The sequence below is a fragment of the Gymnogyps californianus genome, chromosome 19 (assembly GCF_018139145.2).
Source record: "Gymnogyps californianus isolate 813 chromosome 19, ASM1813914v2, whole genome shotgun sequence".
Lineage (NCBI taxonomy): Eukaryota > Metazoa > Chordata > Aves > Accipitriformes > Cathartidae > Gymnogyps > Gymnogyps californianus.
In genome coordinates this window covers 3,765,236-3,791,468 of record NC_059489.1, presented here as the reverse complement: position 1 = coordinate 3,791,468, position 26,233 = coordinate 3,765,236, and the positions used below count along the sequence as shown (strand labels likewise).

Here is a 26,233-nt window from a genome sequence, read left to right as displayed (position 1 = left end):
CGTAGATAACTTTTTCCAAGCCCTGGGGTTTTATAACTGTTGACTTTTAAAGTTGACAATGTAAATACCGCAGGGAAGAAACATAACTAATGTTACGTCTTGCATAATAATAGTAGAAAATCATTGTATGTCTACTTGCTTTTGTTACCAGGTGATGGTGCAGCATATACTTTTTCTAAAATGTGTACTATGCAGGTTAATTATTGTTAGGTGAGATAATGTAAATTGAGAAGGAGTTAGATTCCTTTTGGGAAAAAAAACCCAACTGATTTATTGCAAATATCAAATTTTCGTGATTAAAGCATGTGATTGTTTTGCTAGATTTGTCGATTCGTTTCAGTGTGCCTCAGAATGACACAATCAATGCAGTACCATATAGGGTCTTTAACGTCTTTAAAGCTTTTGAAATCTTACCTCGTTTCATTTCTGACTGACAGTGGATTGTCATAGCTTCTGTTTTTAAACTCTCTTGCCTCCTTTTGTACAGACAATGGGATGAGCAGTTGGACCCTCGACTAAATGCGAAGCAGAAAGAGGCTGTTCTGGCTATCACTACTCCACTTTCAATACAACTGCCTCCTGTTCTTATCATCGGTCCCTATGGGACAGGAAAAACGTTCACTCTGGCTCAGGCAGTCAAGCACATACTCCAACAACAGGATACTAGGTGAGATGGGGCACTAAATATAAAGCGATACTTGATTAGCAGAGAAGATGTAATTTTTTAGTTAAATTCAAGTGAAAGGTAGAAATATAGAATTTCCATCCAGCTTAAAAACAAACAAAACCCAAGCCATCAGTCATTGTTTTAAATGACAAAGTAATTTTATACTCTTAGCCTGTATTTTCCATTTAGAACAAAACTAATTAAAATTGACAATATGTAGAATGACTGTGATTTGCTCGACATGGAAAGTTTTGCAGTATGCTAGATAAGAAAAGCTGTTCCTTACTTAAAATCAAGTCTAGATTAATAATCACAAAATAATTATTGAAAAACTGTTTGCACTTTAAATCTTTTCATAAGTGAAGGATTTGAGTTAAAGGGCTGAATCATGCAAACTACGGTAGGTTAGTGACTAGTTTCATTAAGACAAATGTGCAGGAAGATGGCCACTGTTTCCTTTTTTTTGTATTCTACTGCTTTGAATTGTTTTCTGTTTCTTCATTGCTTTTTTATTTGCACCATTTATTCCAGCAGGATTCTCATTTGCACCCATTCTAATAGTGCTGCTGATCTCTACATAAAGGATTATTTACATCCATATGTAGAAGCAGGCAATCCCCAGGCAAGACCTCTCAGGTATTTTTTTAAGGCTTATTATGTATCTATAAAATACTATTCTTAAGAAAAGGTGTCTATAAAAAAGGTTAAAGAACTTTTAAAACGCAAAAGCATATTGGCGTTACCAGCAGTGCTTTTAAAAACATAGACTAAAAGGAACGTGAAACATTGTCAACATAATTTTGGGTTATTTGTTAAATAAAAATAAAGACATCCTTTTTTAAGCTTTTATTATTCTATTGATAAATGTGTCTTTCCTAATGAGCAAACTTTTGATATGCTCCTCTAAAAGCTACTATGATAAAATAAAATGAACTTTAATTGTATGTTAATTCCAGAAAATTTTGACTCACAATGATAATTTGGAAACTGGGGCTACCCACCTGGCTTTTTGAAGAAAAATTTTGATGTCATAGGAGCTACATATTTAGAGAATCATGTGAAAGTAGTTTGGCCTCTTCTGATAAGTCAGTTTGAAGTCATTGTATATGTGGTTAAATGTACTTACCATGGGTATTTTGGGGAAATTAGCTAAGGAAAAAAATGAAGAAGTGGAAACTTTAAGAGCAAGGAGGGTAAACCTGCATAGAAATAGTTAAGGAGGATTTATTTATGGGCAGAAACCCGCTCCTGGGAATATTTTGTGCAGTAATCACAATATATACTGTATACTGCTAGCTTGGTATATATTTTTTTAAATTATGCGCATCATTTTCTGAATGCCAGTGTGTGAGTTTATTATAATACTAAGAAAATTACTCTGTATGTTTACTTGCTAGCTATTAAAAGCCATCCTGGACTTACATTTTATGCAGTGTCAGTAAAGCCAATGAAGTTATGTGAAAGGGCTAGATTTACAACAGGTGTAAATTCTCTTAGGTTTGCTGGCTTTAGTTGCCATGTGACATTTTACAGACACTGAGGGTCTGGCCAAGGAAAAGAAGGCAGCTTATTTTTGAAGAGTTATCTTTGAACTGGTTGTATTTTAACACAGATTGTCTTAAGGTGATTTGTAAAGCACTTTGTGATGAAAAGCATTATGGTGTCTTAATTTTGTGGTGGGAAAAAATGTGTGTAATTGACACTTTCGGGAATATTGAACTGTAATTTAACAGAGCAAGGAGTTAAATAGTTTTATTGTGGTTGCCAAGCTTTTGCTACCTTCTTTCATGTGCCGTATTCAGCTGTATAGTCCTGTCTCAGAAGTACTTATGAAAAACATACATAAACAAAAGTGATATTTTTCTTACGGTTAAAATATATATACATATTTGCCAAGAAAATTACAGCACATAATTTAAAAGTCACTGAATGTTTGAATTTAAGTATAACTGTCATAGTATTTTTTATGAAGCCTTCGGAAAGTGCTGCTGTAGATTGTATGATATTGTTCAAATAGTCATGATACAGCTACAGAAAGTTAAAGTTTTAGAAAATGGAGGCACCTCTGCAATTGTGTATATATATTTATGGATCCACAAGTATGTATATTTTCAAATAACAAATATTACATATAATTGAGAAGCATATGTTGTTTGAAAGCTAACTGCATGTCGACCTGATCTGGCAAGAGTTAAAGGGTCAATTTGTCTGAATTGAAAGCTAGAGCTATGTGAGACTCCTAGCATAAAATTAATTATGGATCTGTTACCCTTCTTATTGACTATTGTCAAGATATATTTTCAAATTAAAATCATTACTGTTAGTTTAAACAGGGTGCTCTGAGCCTCTTGCAATACTTTAAAGGAAATACCAAGTGGAGTAGAAGCGGTTAATTATCAAAGCTGGATGGGCTACTTGCAGAGTTTGATGCATTTCTAAATGGCTGGACAGTTTACTTTAGTTTTTTTCCCTTATTTACTCTACAAATGATGAGTTGGCTGAATAGTATCCTTGCTAAAAATGTTTCCATAGCTTAGTGGGGAGCACCATAATATTCATGTTGTTTTTAAATAAGGAAAGCTTAATTATTTAACATTGACTGAGTACTGAGAACTGTGTAAATATTTCTGTAAATTTCTGTGGGTAAGATGTACACTAAATAAATTATCCTGTCCATGATACGACATGAAAGTTTGAAGCCTAGAGTTTGGGGTTTTTTGTTTAAATATCATGTTATAAATTCATATTTTTTCCTAACAAAATAACTTTCTATGCCCTTTGGAAAATGCAAAGTCAGAACGAACACTGAGAATTTACGTTGTGTCTAAGCTCTGCACCTAAATGAAATACCAGTGAAGCCTGAAGGCCAGATTCTCATAGTCCTGATGCCCATAAACAAATTTGTACCCAGAAAAAAAAAAAATGCCCCTGGGTTTGATTAGATGATTCAACTGTATTAGGGGCACACTCCAAAACCTGACTCCTACTGAAGAAATGACACTGAAACGACTTTATTATCCTTATGTAAATTAATGCAGAAGTGTTTCTGAAAGAAAAAAACCCAACCCTAACCTACAGTTAGGAGGAAAGAGCCTTCGATTAAGTGCTTCTGTTAGGTGCTAAGACACTTGATTTTAAGTGTAGAGAAGCAGGCGCCTTTAGCTGGTGAGTCAGAGCCGTGAGAGGTAGTAATTGGCTCCTAGTTTGTATACCCTTTTACTCTGTGGATGTGCTTGTCTCTCTCCATCAACTACTAGAGTCTTCAGGAGGCAGGCTGCTGAGGTAGGCACTGTAGCTAGATACTTCAGATTATCAACGGCTCCTAAAAACTCCAGTCAAGACTTAGGAAGCAGGTAGCAGCAGTTTCTCTGTATGTTTCTGGGCATACAGTGTTTGAGGTATCTACCGTTTATTACTATTATTTTACTTGCGTTTACTTTCAAATTTAGTTGTATCCATACACTGGTTTTGTATGTAATACTAGGGGAAAAGGAAAGAAGTTGATACTGCTTTTTATCTGTATTTTTAATATTTTTATTCATTCCTAAACATGTTATTACTGACTATCAGTTCAGCAGTGTCAGAAAGTAAGTTGATTCTGTTTAAAATACCTCAGCTGAAACCTCTCCAGTTCGTTTTTAAAATATTTTGATCATAACATACATGTGTAAGTACTGAATGTAGCCTGAAACCAGGTAGCTTTAGTATGTGGCTGCTAGCTTCAGGAGATACCCAGACTATAAAAACCAATCAATTGGAGCAAACCAGAGTTTGAATTAAAAAAAGAAACAACCCCAAACAAAAATCCAACAGGTTTTAAAGGACCGTTGCCCGTTTTTCCAAATTGCCTGGAGTAAAGTTCTCGTACTAAAAATGGTATTATTTTATCTTATCAAATGTTAGTTTGTAAAATAAATGCATCTTTAGCCAATTACTTTTTTTCTTGAAAGTCTAGCTTCTATCTTATGCCATCCTCAAAGGAAGATTGATTAAAAAAGTTAACTTTCAGGTTGTAAGACAGGTTCTTCACATGTTTTCTGCATCCCAAGGAACGTACTTGTTTGTGAGAATGAGCCTCTCTTTGGAGGTGGATCAAAAGAAATGGAAGAGGAAAATTGGGTGCTGTTAAAGTTTTCTGTAGGCTTCTTGGGACTACTTAGTTGTTTTTTTGTTTGGTTTTTTTTTTTAAATGGTCTTTTAACAGAGGCATGAAATTAGGCTGCTAGATTCTTTTTCCTCTAAGCTTCTGTGTTCTTTTTGCTTGAGGGATTTCAGGTGAGAAATAACTGCACAAAATCTGAGGAGGTGGGATTGGAGTTTATCCCAGAATTCTTTGGAGCACAGCCTAAAGGGAGAATCCTGGCCTTTTTATCAAGAACTGGGAAGAGTTAGTGTTTTCCAGTTCAGAACAGGGAAAAGAAGTTTTGAAGAACTTAAATTTAGTCCCCATGCACTCTGTTGTAAGGAGTCGTGAGAAGTAGAAGTTGCTGTTGTAGGACAGGAGTGCAAATGAAACTCTTTAGCCTCCTTCAGAGAGTCTGACTCTAGACTCCCCCTTTATTAACTTTTAGAAGTGTATTTTAAGTGATTTAGGAGTAATCCCAGCCTGAAACATGAACAAGGAAATTATTGTGAATCTTAATTACTGATATAAATTCACTACTTTTGCAAATAATCTATTGTACAAATTGATACTTTGATGGTACTTTATCAATGGAAGCAAAACATGAAAGATTAGGAAATACTCAATTTGACTAACATTTAATAGAAATACTTGAGCAAATTTCTTTTTTGACATAATGGCTGGAAAATTGATAGAAACATAGATAGGTTAGCCGACAGTTTGTTCCATTCTTTGGCTCATTGGCTAGAGGCCCACAGAAATGAAGGCTTTTGTTGTAGATATCCAGATGCCACATTTAGAAATAAAGGTGGTATGAATTTCCACGCGAAATGCAGATTCTGTGCATGTTAACCCAGCATTAGTAAATAGAGTGGATATATTCAGTGTTTCTGTTTGCAGAAGATTGAGTCCCTAATCTATAATCTTCTGGGATTTCCATTTCAATGTGGTTCTCTATGTATTTGCTGGTAACTTCACTGCCTATGGTTTGGGTAAACCTTAGCCTCCAAGGTTTTAATTTCTCCAGAATTAAAGTCTGGATGTGAATCACATGATGTGAGAAAATATACTCTCACGTGAGCTATGGCTGGGTTTTGGTTTTGTAGCTGCAGTTTTTGCTCATCTTTGTACCTATAGCTGCACACTGATAGAACGTGTTGCAGGTACTAATGAATGTTTTGATTAGTAACTGCCCAACTCTGCTGGCTTTCAGGTACTTTGCTTATGCAGGTATTAAGATTAGAAGGTTAGTAGCTTGTTTAATCAGAAGTTAAGGGTATGTTGCAGGGTGAAACATTTTGATTTGTGTTAAGCTAGTAAAACTCATTTTTGTAACGGGTTCCTCTAACTTCAAGAAAAAAAACCCCTGATAATGAAATTACAGGAGACTTTATTAGCCCAAATTGCACCTGAGAAAGAAATCCCTTGTTCAGTGTGGCTTACTTATATCACGACATTTTCGAAGTAGTCACATCTGGCAGGTGTTTTTATGCCAGTGGTGAATAATAGCTCTGGGATACCTTTTTGATCCCACATCAAAATAAAAGAAATTAATGGGTAAGCAGCAATGCAGTTTGAAATGCTGTCAGCCAATCTGTGAGTCACACATAGTTGAATTTTTGTAATAAAAGACAGTGCATGGTATAATAATGTCTAATACCCATAATATTTTGCATTTCAATAGCACCTTTCATCCAAGAATCTCAAAGTGCTTTACAAACATAAACTCACAATAAACTCATTAATCCTCACAGTACTCCTGTGAGATGGTAGGTAAGTATTACCCTGAGTTAAGACTGAGAAACTGAATCATATGAAAGCTGACTGAATGGCTGGGATAAATAGAGCAGGGGTTATCTTCCTCCTATTACCTTGTTCTAGCTATTAGGCCATGACTTCGTGTTGTTACATTGATGTAATAACAGTTTATCAAATAAAGCTTATCAGTTTGATGGCTGATAAGAAATAAATATATTGGGGTAACATTAGGAAGTTCTTGTTCTGAGAATGACTCAGGAGTGTGTTGTTTGCTCCTGCACTGAACCTAGTCTTAACTGGAGTTACCTTTGGTCACAAAGTGTCAGTTTTGGCTGGTTGTGTTGTCAAATTAAAAAGCCATTCAGAATACTGCAGTGCCTTTGCACCTCTTTGCATTTCATTGTGTGCTTATTGTCCAAAATGGACATTGCATTTTCACAGACCAAATTTATTATAATCCTAATAATTGTTTCTTTCACGTTATATGGAACTGAGCTGTAATTTTCAAACATGGGTGGACTCGTGATATCCAAAGTCCAGCCAGTGCAATCATGTTTTGCACTTAGGTACATAATTACACTTTTCCAAGTACTTTACTAATGATTTGAGATTTGTAATATGGGCGCAGGAGAAAATAAATAATGACTAGATAAACCGAACAGCATTAAGTCCCATATTTAGAACTGAAATTAGTTTAAATCATTTCATCTTAATTTGCTTTGGAAATAAATTAAAATAACTTTAATTCTAAATACTAATATCTGTACAATAGTTTCCTGTAGTTTAAAGGTTCCACTTTAGATTCACAGTTCTTACTTGATACAGATTATATTTTTGAGGAACACCCCACAGAGAAGCCCTTTGACATCTTTATCCAGATCCTCAGCTGGTGTGCTTTGGTATATTTCTATATACCTCTGTGGAGTTATTTGTACTCTGTTTTCTGGGACATAGTCTTTGTGTCTTCCCTGTTCCTCTTCCATTTAGCTAGACTGACCGTTACATTTCATCACTTTTTAAGAAAAATTCATCATTGATCTCATGATATGGTGATTAAAATTATCTTGTGTGTCATAGAAAGATATTTCAAGTCCAGTGCTTTGCTGACAATGTCCTGATATTTTAGACTCTAGCCATCCTTTTTGACACTGTTTTCTCATTCTTTTGTACAGTGTATCATAATTATGGCCCTGCATGATAAAAAGATGAATATACTTCCTGTTTGGTTCTTAGAAATCAGAAGACATATAGTATGTGTAAAAGGAAGTACAGGATTTTATTAATGTCTTTTGAAAATTTTTTTTAAAAGATCCTATGGCTGCAGTTGATGAAATGTGCAGACCACTGCAGCTCTGTCAGTTCCAAGACTATGGGCTATATTTATATTTCAACTGAGGAAATACTTCTTTAAAATGAGTTTGCTGATAGTTTAAAATGAAATAGACATTGATGTGAGGGTCACAGAACTTAAACGTATGAAGAATTTACGGATTTCCGTATGTGAATTAATCCTCGGTAACTGTTCACGTATGTAGTACTGCACTGCAGCAAATAATGGAAGGTAAATCCAAGACATTTTAGCATATTTGAGCATGTAATTCTGCATAGTTGTGATGTTTTGCTTCCTGAAGATTACACTTATTTACCAGAAAACAGAATATTAGCATTTGAAATATTAGGCTGTCACTGAGTTCAAACTGTATAGAAAATAAGCCCCCTTTTTCTTTTCTAGGGTATATTTCAGAAATCGCTGGGTAAAGACTGTCCACCCAGTTGTGCATCAGTACTGTTTGATTTCAAGCACGCATTCCACCTTTCAGATGCCACAGAAAGAAGACATTCTTAAGCAACGAGTAGTAGTTGTTACTTTAAATACATCACAGTATCTATGTCAACTGGATCTTGAACCAGGTAAGATAATTTGTAAACAAGAAGTGTCCATGCTTGAGAATTATCTTCCTCTTACCAGTGTCAGTTCCTTACCCAATTCTTTGAACTGTTAAAAAATAAAATAAACAATGATCATCTTAAAATGGTCTTCTCTTTTTTTTTATGAATAAATGTTTATTACAAAGCTATAAACTGCTGGCATTCAAATTAACCTTTTGCTTATTCTATTTTTTCCTTATTTAAAAAAAATTAAATAAAGAAGCAGTACTATCTATGATCTGGTGTTTCTGAGATCCAAGAGGGAAAATTCTGTTTGAGATTCTGACTTTGAATATTATGCTCATTAAGGTCATTACTCAGTGGAGCATGTAAGCATAAATACACAGAGAGCTTTTTTTTCTTGTCTTGTGAATTGTTTAGCTTTGCAAACAACTCCCACACATACAAGCCCATGCTATGTTAACGTGATACTTCTAGGGTTGTTTTCTAAACTGAAATATATTAGACTGATTTTTGGGGGGCAGAGGCTGCTTGGGGTTTATTGTTTTCTTGATCTCCAAATGAAATCCATCTGCTTTTTGGAGAATGAGGAATTTCTTTACAGAAGTTGTTACGGTTAGTTTTTTATGGCTACATTTAGGCATTTGTTGCAATAGAGAAAACTAATATGGAATTTATGGTAAATATTTTCAGGACTTTAGATGGAAGTAACTGCTTTGTTTGGCAATGAGCTGTGTACAGTCATGCCATGGTAATGTGTGTGCAGCTGTATGAAATTCATGTTTTCCAAAGAAAATTGCTACATTTTTATGTATATAATCTTAATTGGATGGTACACTAAGTCCTCTAATACTTTGTTTTAAACCTTAATATATATCAATGTATAAACCCACTTCTCTTCTATACCTATCGCGAATTTACATTTTTATAAGTCTGCTGTGGCCCAGTTTTTTCAAGTGCATGTTATCTAGCGCATAGATTCCCACCCACCCAACAAACCTTTTGGTCCAATATTATCATAAGATTGATTTAAATTTTCCTTCAACTTCTGTTCCTTTTTTCCCCTACATTCCTTAAAGCCCGTAACCAGCAAAGTGCTTAGGTACGTGTGCAATTTTAATGGGAAATTTAGTATATAAAATAGTTAATAGGACTCAAGTACATGAGAGTCCTTTTCATTGTCATTGTCCAAAGCTCTTCAAGCCTCATGGTGATGAAAAGATTTTCAGATTTGAGAAACCTACTGAGGGAGGTCTGCCAAGAGACATTTCCTCTTGGTATAAGGAGAGCTCGGATAAAACACTTGTTTAACTCGCGTATATCAGAAGAAAGAGGCAGATCTGTGGGCTACTGCTAATGTCACTGACAATCAGTTGACCATTGTTGGTCATTTGATGGGTTTGAAAATTGTTTGTGTGGTTTCTAGTAGTTGCTAGAAGTTAATTTGTATAAGCCATACTGAATTTTTTCTAGTTTTGGTTACTATCAGAGTACAGAACTGTCAATACAATTTCTTGTATTGTTATCACTGTTTATTTTATCATATTTCACGTTTCATTTATTTGCTGATATCTCTGTTTTACAGGGTTTTTTACACACATTTTATTAGATGAAGCTGCGCAAGCTATGGAGTGCGAAACTATTATGCCTCTAGCATTAGCTAATAAAAACACAAGAATTGTCTTGGCTGGAGATCATATGCAGGTAAGAGCTATAGAATTTTTGAATTTAAAGTGCATATATATAATGTTTGTATTTATATATTTAAGTTCTTTATCTGCTCCAAATTTCTGTGGTATGTGAATACCTCATAATCTCTAAGGTAGACTCACAGTATTTCTGCTGAGTGGGAATATGCTGTTGTCTCCATTTTACAGTAAGGGAATTGAGGCAAAAAGCGTGTGAGTTGTCCAAGGTTACATAGGAAATCTGTGATAGAACAGATTTGGGCCCACTCAACCACTGAACTACATGCAAGTAAAATTTCATTTTAAAGAGGGAGATGCATAGATTTTACCGGTCATATAATAGATGGAGAAGCCAAGGAAAATTCAAGGGATGTTATTTGCATAAGATATGGGGATAGTTATTAATACAGTCCGGGCAGGAGTTTCTCCTACTTTTTATGACGGGTATTCCCTGTTGATTTTTGAAAGAAATGAAGAATAAGGAGAATGTGTATTATGATTTAGACAACTTTTTTTTGTTAGAAGCATCATAATCTGGTAAGGAGTTGAACAAGTAAGAAATAAGAAATGGAAACTAACCAGTGCCTTTATGTTACTGCAACGTGCCTAGGAATTGCTTGGTTTAGAGTTTAGAAGAGTATAAAACACTGATTATGCATGTCATTTTGCAGCCTGTAGGCATGAGAAAACATGCTAGGAAAAGTCAACTTTACTTGCTTTGTTGATTTAGGCCAGATTTATTTGTTTTTATAGATTTGCCTTTAATTCTCTTGACAATAGCAATAGAGTGGATGTTTGCTTTGGTATAGGAATAAACTTAGAGTAGTGTTGCCACCTATGATTTAATACTACTAGATCATTTCAAGTCATGATAATAGTAATCCCAAGGACTGGGATAGTGCTTTTTAAATACAGATCTCAAAAGTGCTTTTTAAGAGATTGGAATTATTACCGCTTCAGGCTAGATCACATCAGCCCAGCTGGATGGCTAGTCTTGACTTGGCCTGTGTGTCTCAGGCTACGTGCGTAAAGAGCTGTTCTATAGCTCATGTTCTTACAGAAGCTACTCTATGAGGTATCCAGTATTTAAATTTCTAAAACTAATAGTTATCTGAAGTGAAACTCAAACTCAGAATCTGAATCATATGTGTTCAGAATGACAAAACAGATTGTCTTAATTTCTACATTTTGAAATTTTATTTTAAAAATCTTTTTTCATCATCTTTGGTTCTATTTTTCCTGCTGTAATAGATGGTGTTTTTATTGTTAAACAAGCCTAGTAGTAGTTTAGTGTAATAGTAACTAGGCTGCTTGGGTTTTAGTTTTTCCAATGACTTTCTACTTAACTTTTTAAAATTGTGTTACAAATTTCTGTATTTTCTGATCTGTACTATTTGTGGTAGTAACTTAACTGTAAAGTGATTGTCAGAGTAATGGTGTAATGTAATTCAAAACACAGTTTTGGTTTGTGGTTCTTTGGTTTGGTGTGTTTTTTTTTTTTTTTTGTCAAACAGCTTTCTGCTTTGAGTTCTCCATCTGTGCAAGCCACAAAGAAAAAACTTAGATATAAGGGTTCTTCTCTCCTCTTTACATAGTTACTGGATGTTTTATTGTTCCTTTAAGAGCATGCTGGTCTTTTGTCACTTTTACAGTAGGAACGGGCATTTCTATGGAATAGCCATGGTATGTCTTCCACCTATGAATGTAAAGTAAAAGTAAGGTTTCATTTTTGTTTTGATGCAAAATACATATGTTGGGAGCATGAAATTCCAAGTCCACATATTTAGTTACATTTTCTTTGTATGTGTGTGTCTATTACAGCTCAGTCCTTTTGTCTACAGTGAATTTGCCAGGGAAAGAAACCTTCATGTTTCATTGCTTGATCGGCTCTATGAGCACTACCCTGCAGAATTTCCATGCAGGATCTTGCTGTGTGAGAACTATCGCTCCCATGAAGCTATCATCAAGTAGGTGTGAACTCTTTCACTGTATCATGCATCTCTCTGACTGGTGTGAGTGAACAAAACAACTCTTGAGCCAAGCACAGCTGAATGAAGAGAGAGGCATTACGTGTTTCTGTAATGAAATCTCAGTTGTTTCAAAGTTAATTAGTAGAGTAATTCTTTGTTACTAGGTTGAAATTTGGTCTCCTAGAACAGACGCCAGGGGTTCAGTTAGTTGTATTACAGATCCCTCATTCAAGTGGGGATGCTTTGGCTGCAAGACTTGCACACTAGGCCAAAGAAGAGCTAACTTTCCCTTTTTAACCGTTATGCCGTATATTATATAGGGTCTGTGTTTCTTTGAACTGTTTCAGAATTTTAGAATTACTGGCGTGGATTATCTTGGAATGGTAAGCGATGTGCAATGTAAGGAACATATGGATATACAACTATGAACAGAAAAAAACTAGGTCAAATTTTGGGCATGTTTCTTTTCTGTTGTCTTCTTTTATTACTTCTTTCAAGACACATTAATCAGTGGGTTTGCATTTTTATGCTATGATAAACTAATGGCTGCTAGTGTAATGAGCTCATCCATGAGCTGTGCTAGAAAGAATAAGTGCAATCATGGGGAAAAATGCTAAAGTTTAAATCCTGGCTCAAATATGTACTGAGAAATATTATGTTGGTATCCAGTCATACTAATTAGATTATCACTGTGTTCAAAGCAAAAGCAGAAGTATTTAAGTGCTCTGGGGAATCAAAAACGAGAATGTAACATATTTTGTTACACAGCTTGATCTGTCTTCATTTTATGGAGTTTGTAATTGTAGACTGAGTGATGCTACATTTCTTACACATTTCTTGAAATTTTAAGTTTGAAATGAGAGAGAATCTGAAAAGGAAGGGATTGTTTCAGCTTTTGGTTAGAGATCACTTCCATGAAATTAGCCTGAGAAAGATAATGAAAATTCACTTCAGCAGTTGGAGTTCAGACAGTGAGTTCCTAGAAAGATCCGCTGTATTGAACACCGAGGTAAGGATTGCAGAAATACCACTGGGGCTAGTCGGCTGTCTCGTGAAAGTCCAGTGTGCCTAATTCCACTAGAAAAGTATTGCTGTGTGAAGTGAAACCTGCTAAATACTCTGACGGTGGTCCATTTAGGAGATTGTCTCAAGTCTACTTTTTTTTATAATGTGGAGTTTTCCCTGACAAATGGGACCATGGCACTTAAGACAGAAGTAAGTGTAGGAAGATGGTTCATGGTGGGCTCATTAATCATACCTACCTAACAGAAGCAGAGACCAAAAGAGATTAAGGAAAGAACAAGCCATTAGTTCAGCCTGACTTTGGAGCTGTAATTGGAAAAAACAGTCCTTGTAGAAAGGGTGTTTTATTGTTTAATGAGAACTCATTACTAAGAATTAATTTGCAGAAGAAATTAATTAAATTAATTTGCTCATTGGCAGCAGTGGACTGCTGCAACTCAATCCACAGAAGAGTTGCGTATTCTTCAGCATTGTCCAGTTCTGGTCAGTAGTGGGCTGCAGTTGTTTGATGATTTGGTAGCAGACTGGTTTCTTTAGTTTTTCTGTGATAAGATATTTACATCTTACGCTGCTATAGTTGGAAGCCTGGAAGAACTCGGTGGGCCCACTGACTGTACAGTCTTCTGCTTTTGTTGTCTTCGTGTCAGGCTGCATTCATGTTACTGCATCCACAGAGCTATATCTGAAGAACGTTAAGGTTGGAGGCTGAGCATTCAAAAGTTAGATTATACCAGAATTCACTAATTAATGAAAGCCAGTATATTAGTTTAGCTCTATTGTCCATGCAATAGTATACAGTGCTTACGGTACTACCGATAGTAATCTGCAGTCTCTTCTTGCTGGCTTTTTGTCTTGCTCTATTCAGTTTGCCTTCTTCCCTCCTACTTTTCACAATGGAAGTAGTTCTTGCCTCATTTCTTTTTCAGTCAGCCAGCTCCTGTAGTGGCTGCTGCCAGCAGAGGAAGTATGTTCTGGTTGTGTTTCTAATGAGTAGCAACATAGATTGGTCTGGAGTAGAAGTCACAGCAGAAAAGCTTGCTTGAAAGCTGAACGCTTGGCCTACATTGTGCTCAATATGCATGAAATCTTTAGTAAATTTATCTTCCAAGTTCAGCAACTTTTAACTGATGTAAGCGGGCTTGTTGTCCGGCCAGCCTGGGGAGTAACCAGTGCCAGACAGCAAGTGTTCCTTTTGCCCAGTTTCAAGCCACCAGAACTTCTGAGTGAAACATTAGTGAGAATGTTCGTAACTTTGTCGAGCTTTAGATTAGAAGAAAATACTGCCTTTGTAGAAAAAGCATTGGAAAAGCACATTTTTAGTGCCTTCTGCTCCATCTATAGTATGGAAATATCAGTTCAGAGAAATCACTTGAAGATGCCTAATAGTAATCAGTGGTTCTGTTTTCCTCAAGGTATTTTGTAGTTGCATATTTTATCAGTGAGTTTTGCATATTTTATCAGTGAGCTCATATGTAGACTCCACATTTTATTTTGTTTTGCCTTGTTACAGTTATACATCCGAACTTTTCTATGAAGGCAAATTGATGGCAAGTGGAAAGCAGCCAGCACACAAAGATTTCTACCCTTTGACTTTCTTTACAGCACGTGGAGAAGATGTGCAAGAAAAAAATAGTACAGCTTTTTACAATAATGCAGAGGTAACTCTTCTTTGGCTTTATTCTTGATTGTTAAAGCTCCACTCCCCCCAAATTTATTGGTTTATGCTCAGTGTAGGTGGAAGGCATAAATTGTCCTCTACTAGGAGAGGGGAACATGGGGTTTGCTAAACATGAAGTAGTGAACATTGCAATTGTAGTAAACATTTCCACTAATTTATCTTCTGTTTCTTGTTTGCAAATTGTAAGCTGCATATAGTTCTCTCAGGCTCATTCTTCAGGATGTCTTTCCTGATGCTTTTTGTGACATTCTGATGGATGTATCTTAGCAACTGAGAGTAACTGCAATTTGAAGTAAAACTTAGATTTCTTTGGCTGTTGTAGAAATGTTCCCACTCAGATAAGAGTCCTCTGGAGTAACATTTCATATTTGCTTTAATATGTTTAGGATCAGTGTCTAACTGATCATGTGCAGATGAGATTTTTTTTTTAGGTGAGAACTTACTGTCAGTATGTTTGTTTCACATAGATTTATTTGTATTCTTCAACAATTACTTTCATTCTCCTTCCTTCCCTTGAGTTAAAAAACCCAAAACAAACCCCACAAAACCAAACAAAAACCAAACACATGCACTCACCCCCACCCCGAATTGGTAATACTTTTCGTAGTGGAAGATGCCTTTTTCTAGTCACCTCAAGTTAGGGGAGAGTTGATCCAACTCCCTTTTTTCCCACCAAAAAGATGTCTTAAGAAATGTCCTTGACATTTAAAGAAAGACAAAGAAATATCACTAATTTGCTTAAACTTATGAGGAATTTTAACTGAAGTTAGGTTGCAGTTTAGCAGCAGTGTTTGTTATGAAGTGCTGCAGAGCTGTCTGTGTTTCCCCTTGTTGATCATGGTGCAGTTCATCTGATGCACAATTTCTAACCTTTTTCTTGTTATTATGCTGCACTTGTTATGCATTCTTTGATGTATTAAAATATCTACTTAAATAAGAAGATCCAATGACTTCTGGATGCATCACTGAAAAAAACTGAAGGCACCTGACTACTTTCATTAATCTACTTGGATTGCTTTGCCATTTAAAAAAAGTTGTAAAAAACCTAAAAATATCTTCAGTAGCCAAGTAACTGTCTGAAAATTGTGAGTCATTAATAGCTACAGGCAGAAGTGAAGGACAACAGCTGCTTAAACAACAACATGAAAAACTGAAATTCAGATGATGAGGGAGATTTTTGCTGTTTGACTGTTAATGGACATTTGCATTGGAGCATCTTATGGTTCATTGGTGCCTATATTAAGTATTAATCTGGAAAATACACTTTCTCTTTTTGGTCTTAATTCTAAAATTTCCCTATATGGTGTTAATGATAAATACATGCTTTCAGAGAAGCTTGCCAAAATACCTGCAAAAGATCATTATATTGGTGCTACGGTTTTTATAGATATCAAAGTTTATGCTAATATCCTTTGTCAGTAGAACTAGCTTTTTTCCCTGAGTTTTTCAATAAACTCTTCCAGCTTAATTTTTTAAAAATATATACTTAAATGAGAATGTGTGTCATATAATCAGATCTTAGATGCTAAGAAGTCAGCATGAAACAACAGACTTTTAGCAGTTAGGAACTACTGTGCTTTATACTACTGTACATAGGCATTGTGATTTGTACCACTTTTCATATTCCTGAAACGTCCATAAAAGTCCCTAGAATTCCCACTTACCAATTTGAAGAAGAGATAATATAAAAGCTAAGAGCATTAAATTTATTTTCAACGCCCTCTTCCCACAGCACAAGATAACTGGATGAATAGGGAACAGAAGCAAGTTAAGAATATTTGAGGTTCTTGTAGGAAAGACTGTCTGCCTAGCTTCCATAAAGAGGCTGAGCTTGCATTTGTGATCCTATAGGAAAACTGCATTAATCAATTATCATGCCTTAAATAGCTGGATAAATACTTATTGAATGACATATTGACATTCTTTGAATGACACATCGAATGTAAATGGTTTTAAAAAAAAAAAAAAAAGGAACCACAAGCCTTCCATAAAGTTATTCAGAAGTACCTTCTATAGTGCAGTATCTCTATTCAGTGTGTTGAAACAGAAGCTGCTATGCCTGGCGCTTTTTGGCAGGAGGTTACTTTGAGCCTGTCTCCTCATGGGAGAAGGTGTTCAGTTTTTATTACTCATCGGTCTTCTCAGATAGCACACTTAATAGTATTTCATAGAGATGAACTAGCAGTTGATGAATAGTCTGAAACTCCTGATGGTATCCTTTGGAATGGAAAGTAATTGTGCTCTGGTGTACATATTCTCTTTCTAGAGTTAGCGAACTCTAATATGACATATATAAAATCCAGAATAAAAATAAAATAATCCCTATTTAGGCAGTATATTTACTTATGGAAATCAGATAAACTATGATAAGAAAGGTCCTACTGCACTTGACATATTTGTAAGAACATAAGCATGAAAATTAAGGTTATTAGTATAATTTCCCAGCTTGTACTTTAAAGGTGACATTTTTGTGGGCAAACTTTTATTTCAAGATTTAAAAAAGGTACTGTATAGTAAATACATTGTTTTAATACCTGATATTTTAGAGTATCACTATAGAATGCAATAGTATTATTGCTTGTTCAGTAAGGCTATGTAATACTGTGTCATGTAAATGTTTTAGAGCTTTAAAATTCAAATTGTCTTTCCATATCGAAGAATGATCTTCAGTGGAGCATACTTTTAAGAATTCTGACTTTCTTTTAAGGTATTTGAAGTAGTAGAGCGTGTTGAAGAATTAAGAAGAAAATGGCCTGTTGCCTGGGGCAAATTGGATGACGGCAGTATAGGTGTCGTAACACCTTATGCTGATCAAGTGTTCAGAATTCGGGCTGAACTTCGGAAAAAAAGACTGTCAGATGTCAGTGTAGAGAGAGTGCTAAATGTTCAGGGTAAGTAATAGTTCTATGTCTCAAAGATATGCTAAGGACGTGAAAAATGTGACTGGTGAAGTTAAGTAAGACTTACTAAAATAATCTTAAAACGATCAGAACTAAAGGAGAGCTGTGATATAGTCCATAAAAACCAATGTATCAAAATGAAACTGGCAAGTATGCTGATTAGATGTTATTCCAGCATTGAATACCAAAGCAATAAACTCATGGATGTGAGATTTATCTTTTTTCAAAACTAAGTTCAGGCTTACTTAAAAAATAAATTGATTGAGTGAAAAATGTGAAGACTGAGGGATTTTTATCGTAAGGGGAAAAACAGAGTTCCAAATAAAAATGTAACAAGGCTGTAGCCTCAAAATGTTTTACTGATTTTTGCATTTGTGGAATAGACTGTAAAAAGGGGTCCACAAATTTAGGTATTTGTTCCTGGAATCACACTGATAACAAGAATTTTGTGTAGGCATAGCCTGTTGCTAGGTTGCACTTTTAGTCAGTAATAAACAAAGGAAGATAATAAAGTAACTGAGTGACAGTGAGTGGTGTGTTCTGTTTTTTCATGGTAGATATTCGTACATTTGAGAAGTTTTTAAATATGAAACAAGAATGTCCAGAACTTTTTTTTTAAGGTAAAATAAATAAATCCAAGATTTGTTATTGGCTGATTGGCAACGTTGTAAAGATAATTAGCATTTCAGAAATTTTGGGAGTGATTAATATCAAGATGAAAAATAAGTTTTTTAAAGAGGAAATATTCTTGTAATAGAATGTGCTATTTATAGTGCATCTTTTAAAATTTTTAAATCTTATTATTCTTGCATAAAGCTCTTCATGTGAAGGGTAGCTATCAGTTCTTCAGAATATCTAGGTGTGAAATCTGGCTGGTAAGTGCAGTGGTCTGATTGTATTACTAGCAGAAATAGCTACATTTATCTCAGACATTTGTTTTTTGTTTCATTTTAGGAAAACAGTTTAGAGTTTTGTTTCTCAGCACAGTACGAACACGGCATACATGCAAACATAAGCAAACACCAATTAAAAGGAAAGAGCAGTTACTGGAGGATTCAACAGAAGACTTGGATTATGGTTTTCTGTCTAATTACAAACTTCTCAACACTGCCATTACAAGAGCACAATCCTTGGTAGCTGTGGTGGGAGATCCTATTGCTTTATGTTCCATTGGAAGATGCAGGTACTTCATATATGTTCCTTAGTTAATCAGGGCTAAGGATACTAGAAAACGTGTTTATCTATGACTGATGGATTTAATAAAATGATGGATGTTCTTTTAGGTGCCAAATAAGACACAATGTATTTAAACCCTTAAAATAACTGTCTAATGAAATTGAAATTCTTCACGTTTATATCCATAGGAATACCATAAAGACGGTAAAGCATTAGTTGTGTTCCCAACTCTTGCAGAGGCTTGAATCTGCAGGCATGATTTCAGCTTGTCCAAAGCTGAAGCTCACCCTCAGGCAGAGCAGGCAGTGGTGGCCCTGCGTAGAGTGAGCAGTGTCGGTCTCTGCTGCAGTAATGGAAGCATGCAGTTGTGCACGAGCCGCTCTGTCCCCTGATTAATAAGTCTTGCTGAGAGGGAAGAGAGGGGACACTTCCCCCCCCCAATGATAGTGAAGAAAACCACTACAGATGAGAGGCAGAGCATTTTAATATTCTCTATGGGTGGACAAGTCTGGCTTTTTTGGGGGGGTTTTTTTGTTTGTTTTTATTTTGTTCTGGTTTTATCCTCATATCCAGAGTCACAGTGTCACCATGTATAACAGCCTACAGAGAAGAAATGTGAGATACCTACCACCTGGTCATTGATAAACTGTTTTTTAATGTATTTGTACTTGCTCTGATTTTTACTTGACAGTAACAATTGAAGATGCTTCATTTTATTTTCTAATGTTTTGGGGTTGGTTTTTTTTTTTTTTTTGTATACCTGTTACAATTTTATGTATAAATAAAAGTAGTATATTATGTGGAGTTAAAAATTGTGATGTAATGTAGTATTTTAAAGTTGAATATTATGGTAGTTGTATGAAGGTAGCAGACCTGAAAAGCATTATTTATGTTTTTATATGTCTTCATGGCACTAGGAAAAAACTCATCAAGATTTGAGTGAACTTACTTTTTATAGACCTAAATGAAGAAATGTGAAAAATGCTAAGAGATGTAAACACTGATGTTAAGGATACCAAGTTCTTCAAAGGTCTCTTTTTCGATGGAAGAGCTGAAATGTTGAGATGATCAGAGATAAACCCTGAGGCTTATTTCTCGAAGAGAGGAAACACTGCACTGACTACATTATTAAAATAAAGCTAAAAATACATATTAGTTGTTATATCTATGTTGTATTCTACTTTGCTGAGCAGTATTCTTCTACTGTATTGAAAATGGGTGTGGTTTTCAAAGATTAGAATTGAAAAACCCAAATGGAAACCAAACCTTTGTTTTACTGCATTTATGAAATATAACCTGAATTTAACCACTTATCTGCTGGGGACTTGTCAAGAGTATCCATACATTAATACAGTTATCTGCTCTAAACTGCTAATAACATCTTATTAAAAGAGAAATAATGGTTGTGGGTTTATGTCAACGTTCCCATTACCTGCTTGGGTTTTTTAGACATGATCTGGTTTATGTAACTAACTGATGAGAGAGAGCTCTGTGCCTCCTGAGCACTTGATCCACAAATGATGCATGTCTGTTACAGTCTGCTGATGCAGTCTCTAGTTCATCAGCTTACACTGCAGAGATACATGACTTAGCTGTAGAGGTTGCCATGCTGTGCTGACTGAGATTTCTCTTACCGCTTGTTCAGAAATTACTCTTAGTTGATAAATTTTGCTTCTCTTCCCTACATTGGGGTTCAGGATGTGCAGCGTTAGGTAAGTCAGAGAGTTAGTTAATCCCTAGTTAGTCTAGCTAGCACCTATGACCATTATTGGTTCTCTAACCATCTGTCTATAAATACAGCTTTTGTTGGAGAATGACCATGTGTCTTATTCTCTATAAATCCCAGTGAGGCAGATGATCTCTTGAATTTTCCCGTAAGCCTGAGTGTTGAGGTTTTAAATCAGATACCCAGAGGGGACCCAGTTTTCAAATGTGGGGGCTCAGCAGTTTCTCCAAGTATGGCTCCTTCAAAATATCTGAAATAGGGCATGCAAAAACTTACTAAAATAAAAGTATAGGCTGTCAGCATAGTACGTAAATTACAGTCTTGGCAGTTAGGGATTGAGTTTGCCTTTCGAAGACCAGCAGCTGTTTGTGTATGTATAGCTGTTCAAAATTATAAAACAAAGATAATTAAGAAACAAGGAGCACTGGAGCTTTATTAAGATGTATCTCAAGCTTTCCCTTTAATACACCATTGTCTTGTTTCACTGAATAATTGAACATTCGCTCTTTGAAAATAGTGCTGGAGGGGCTCAGGCACGCTGCTAGAAAGATGGTTCTTTTTTAGTACAACAGGAGTATAGAAGTCTGAAAGAAGTGACATTTCGTTAGGAAAAACAGACCTCAAAAAAGTTTAGAGAGGACTTGAATTTTATAAATATTCTAATACCTGTCAAAATGAGTCAAGACTCTGTAATGATAGTTGTAGAGAGCTTTGTGAAGTATGCCCAGGGTAATCATTACATTTCTGTGTGTTACAATCGGACTAGACAGGGCTGTTTTGGCAGACACTCCCTTTAAACTCCAGAGCACACTGTAAGAGACAGAGACAGCAGTATTTTATTCTCTGTTCTTACACCCCAGTACAAGTGTTCCATGTGTAGAGAGACTGCTTGGGGCATTTTAAGCAAAAGTGGATGGGTCTCAGTGGATTTGTGGTACTTGACAGTAGGTTTGGTGACTGACTTGATTAATCAGAGGGAGTTCCATCATTAAAGCATCCCAGTGAAGTATTTAATTTTGGGTTCTAATCCTCACTTAAAACCTTGCAAGATATATTTGCCTTATAGTGAAATGCAGAAAAAGGGCCATCTTGCATCCTGAATTTTAAAAGAGCATTTCTTGCCTCTATAAAATCACAACAGAAGATGGGCTTTTAGGGAAAACTATTTTGAATTCTTAAATACATCAGTAACATTACAGTATTCTTGCAAGAAAGACATTTATTCTTTTCCACAAAGCCAGCTACTCAGCAAAATGTGACACTGCTGTTAAAATTAGTGTGCAGCAATCTCTCATTGTGCAGGTTCTGGGGAAATTACAGTGCTTGCTTATAGGCCAGACTTTATTATTGAAGGGTGAACTAGAATGAGTTATATTGTCTTTTTAATACTCTCTTTCAATAACTTCCATTACTTTTTTTTTTTTTTTTTTTGAAAGAGAACAGCTCAATCAGTTTGGTTTTTTTTTAAAGTGACATCTTCAGACCTTATTTAAATATCTTTTAAGTTTAAGTAACTTCACTCAAAAAGTTCCTTTGAGGTTAAAAAAAAAAAAACATAAGTGTATAGATCCTGCTGTGGATGTTAAAAATGTAAAGACTTTTTTTATAAGCAGCAGAAAGACATGTCATGAGAAAGCAGAAGACAGGTAGGAATGTTATTTTATTACATGGTTTAAATAACCCCTCCACCCTCCAAAAAGTTGGATACAGAATTTTCATAGAGAAAGTCATGTGTCATCTGATGGTTGTCTTTCTGGCTTGAAATTTCTTCTATATGTTATAGAAATATCTGACACGCAATAAAATTTATGGTTTTGTTTGCTTTCCACCAGAGGATCTCAAAGGCCCTCTAGATAGTGTTTCACAAGAGTAGTTTTGAGGGTATATCTCAACTTTGGTATTTGTGACACTGGAGTTGAATGATCTGCCTAAATTCATAGAATCTTTTTGGCATCTTCTGGGACTGAGAATCGATATAATCCCTGTGACTCTTTGAGCTTTAATAAATTCCATAAATCACATGCTTTCCAGAATTTTAAGCAGTGTTCGCTGTGTTTGGTTTTCTAGGAAAAAATTCCAAGTTAGACCTGTCCATGACGTTAATATTAGATGTGATATACACCCAGTGCTGTGCTCTGATATGCATGGACAGACCTGTATGTCCATTTTAAATGACTAGGGAGCTTTGCATTATGCTGTGGGGTTCAGATGCATGGATCAGATTGCAGGATGGATGGCTTGGTGTGTAAAATGAGCATACACAAAAAATAAAAATGCCACACAGTTATATTAAATCTATTTTAATTTTAACAACAGCCATGGAGTCTTACTCCTTTTTATTGTTTCTAAAAATTGTTTCCATAGGAAATTTTGGGAAAGGTTTATTGCCCTATGTCATGAGAATGAAAGTCTCCACGGTATCACATTTGAACAGATCAAAGCTCAGTTGGAAGCTTTGGAGTTAAAGAAAACTTATGTGTTGAACCCACTGGCTCCTGAGTTTATCCCTCGAGCTCTTCGGCATCAGCATTCAGCGAATACCACCAAACAACAGCAGTCACCACCAAAGGTAAAGTTTTACTGATGACGAATTTTGTCAGAAAGTGGAATTGAATGTAGAAATGCCTTTTGAGAAATTATATAAAAGGTTTATGGAACAAGGTGTTTGTTTTAAAATGTCATCAATGCAATCAGATATGAATGCAAATTCCAGAGGGATCCTCAGCATTTTCAAGTGAAAGCTCTAGACTTGTATTATAATACAGTATTTAGCAATATAGCTTGGGGTTGTCCAAGCCTTGTTTCCTTACTAAAATGTGTTCCTTGGGTCACTCTGGCATGTTCATTGACTGTGTTGCAATGACCCTGATGAACTTCGGCCATGGATCTTGGCCTCAGTATTTGGATAAGCCAAATTAAACCCTCTGAACAAGAGGCAATCCCTATCCCAAGCAGCTTGTGCTCTGACTGTACCCCAAAAACCAACAGGTTGATATAGACAGTGGCAGGGAGTATAAGGAAACAACAAAATAATAGCCAAAAGTGATTTGGTTTGATCTAAAAATCACATTTAAAATTCAGGGACTTAATGTTATGTAAGACAATTGTTTGATTTAATTAAAAATATGTTGTAAAACAGTATATTGCCTAGATTAGCTCACTGATAAAAGTCCTTCAGAAGACCGGATTTCATTAGCATCAAGAGGGCAGAGGTGAAATTACCACTCAGCGGTAATTTTATCAGCTGTTTTTATAAAAGCAGGTAAAGAAGTGATGAAAATACGTAGCTTCCTTAGGATGATAAAGAATAACACTAAATTTTGGAGCTTTTTTGAGGGGTGATATATTAGTAATTAATTCTATTTTAGTAGTTCTTTGTAGTTTATTTCAAAATCATTTGAGTTATAATTTAATTAAATCGTGTTTAGAGATGCAACTAAAATGCAGATTGTCAGCTTTGTGATGAGTTCTGTTGTACAAGAAGGAAGAAGTGTACGTATTTTCCATAGCTTTGCATTTTTGGTGCAGGCTGTATCATTTAAATGAAATTTTTATGACAGCTTTTTTAACTTTACAAAAAGGAAAGCCTTCCCTTTGGCAGTCCTTCCCAAAAGAGAGTTTGTAAGTGAGAACATTTGGTTTCTTCATCAAGATGCATTACTTTCTGAAACAAACACCAGATTTCTAAAGCATCTAGTCATGTGTCAAAACACTGGGCTTACAGAAAACCGTAAATTAAAAAATTATTATCTTTAAAAAGTCATTGCTGTACTCTCATTTTTCATGAGTGCTTCAGCCTTAATTGCATTTTCTTTAATAATAGAACATCACTATTAATATTTTTTGTTTCCTAAAATGAAAGAAAAGTATTTGAAAATGGAGGTATAATACATTAAAAAAAAAGGAGGGGAGGGCTGGGGGAAGTGGGAGTCTTGTGAATAGACTGTTCTGTTTATTTTTCTTCCATTTTGTCAGTAAACTAAGCACTTGTGCTGCAGAAATCAGAAGAGACACTTTCAAAGTGCCAGCACTGTATTTTCAGCTTAAGATCTGAAGTGTTTTAACCACCTGTATCATACTTATAATAAAATCTCTTCCCTCTGAATACAATTGACAGCTAGCCATGTGCAGTAACAGCAGTAAAGCAAGCAGGTCATACTCAAACACACACAGAACATGGCTGTGATAAGTCATACATTTCCCTTTGCTCAAGTTTTAAAAGCAGATGGTTAGCTTTGCTTATTTTAGACCACCTAAGTACAATATTTAACACTGAAAGATGAAAGATTAAAAACCTCGTGCTGGTGTATTTTGTAGCGAAAAAATGAGAGCAGCCTCCGATACAGTGTTTTGTGGTGAGTTTATGGACATCCGTGCAGTTCACGGCTTGTTTTTCATACGCAGTGAAAAGTGATTTTGTAAAAACGGCACCTTCTTATTCAGCAGAATTGCTCTTGGATTTATGTAAGGACATTAAAAACCTGTTTGCTGTTTTCTTCTTTACAGAAGAAAAAAAGTTTCAGTCCTGTCTCTCTGAGAAGCAAACAGCTAATATGGAACTGGCTTGCTGTGGGCTCCAGTGCTCTCAGTCGCCATCAGTTAAAGTGTAGGTTTAGGTATTTTGGAGATGGGTAGGGAAATGAACCTTGATGTGGAAATCTTTGAGAAACGATAACAGTTAAGTTAATAATAGACTATTATAAAGTCATTAAGCCATCAAAGCTATTAAAACAAAAAGAGAAAAGAAAGCCACCACCTCCCTTCCCCAACTTACAGATGGCCCCAATTGACTTACGGTTACCAATCTGATACCGTTACATGCTGAAGCTCCTGTTCACCAGGACAGCTATTCTTACAAATTTATGTAATTATTTGCCATTTCACTTTTAAATATATGGGCCCTATAAAATACAAGTATGGTAGGTAGAATAGAGATTTTTTTAGACTTCTGCACATACAGCTTGATGCTAACTGACAGCATAACAGATACAGAAATGCCTTGTACTAACCATGAGAGATTAAGGCATGTAGCTCCTCTACATTTTTTGATTGAATCTTGCTCTCTTTAGTGAATAAACAGGTTTCTTTTGTTTAAGTACTGCAATGAAAAGCAATTATTATTTTATTTTTCAATAATTCATTTTTAAAACGAGAGGAAAATTCAGAGACCAGTTCTTTAATCTGTTTTATGCATGAGTCAACATTGTCAAACAACCTGTCTTTGTAGCCTGACTAATTTGCTCAGGCTGCTGGAAAACTGCCTAGACTTGTCTCCTGGGCAAGGAAAGTTTTGCAGCATCAAAGGGTTTTTAGATTTATTTTAAATTTGTGAAGGTATTTAGGTCCAGATTAAGTAAGGTATACCTATCCTGCAAAAGACTTAAGAGCATACCAGCATTTGAATATGTGCTCACAGTTTATGAATATTAACTAATTAGTTGATGCTGTAAACTCATGAGCCTGTAGGAAGGATAACTCAGTTCTGTTAACCTCCTTTTCTAATGTACAATTCACCAAGGAAAAACAGTTTCCCCAGAGGGCTCCGGTTCTTGACTCTACTATATTGTACTTTTGGGGGAGCAGTCACTAAGGTGCCAAAGTGCAGAAGCAGATACATGAGACAGGGTAGGGAGG

The 26,233-nt window shown here is 35.5% G+C and overlaps 1 protein-coding gene across 2 annotated transcripts in view; it reads left to right on the top strand.

Moving 5' to 3' along the window:
- Nucleotides 1–26,233, top strand: part of HELZ (helicase with zinc finger) — a 72,377-nt gene that overhangs the window by 30,606 nt on the left and 15,538 nt on the right. Inside the window, exons 13-21 of one of the 2 annotated variants that reach the window (XM_050908587.1) lie at nucleotides 488–667; nucleotides 1,202–1,303; nucleotides 8,281–8,459; nucleotides 10,024–10,142; nucleotides 11,948–12,093; nucleotides 14,630–14,777; nucleotides 17,505–17,688; nucleotides 18,652–18,880; nucleotides 22,964–23,168. In XM_050908587.1, coding sequence (XP_050764544.1) covers nucleotides 488–667; nucleotides 1,202–1,303; nucleotides 8,281–8,459; nucleotides 10,024–10,142; nucleotides 11,948–12,093; nucleotides 14,630–14,777; nucleotides 17,505–17,688; nucleotides 18,652–18,880; nucleotides 22,964–23,168 — 1,492 coding nt within the window. Of the gene's footprint in view, nucleotides 1–487; nucleotides 668–1,198; nucleotides 1,304–8,280; nucleotides 8,460–10,023; nucleotides 10,143–11,947; nucleotides 12,094–14,629; nucleotides 14,778–17,504; nucleotides 17,689–18,651; nucleotides 18,881–22,963; nucleotides 23,169–26,233 lie in introns of both variants that reach the window. The other variant, XM_050908586.1, reaches the window with a different exon arrangement.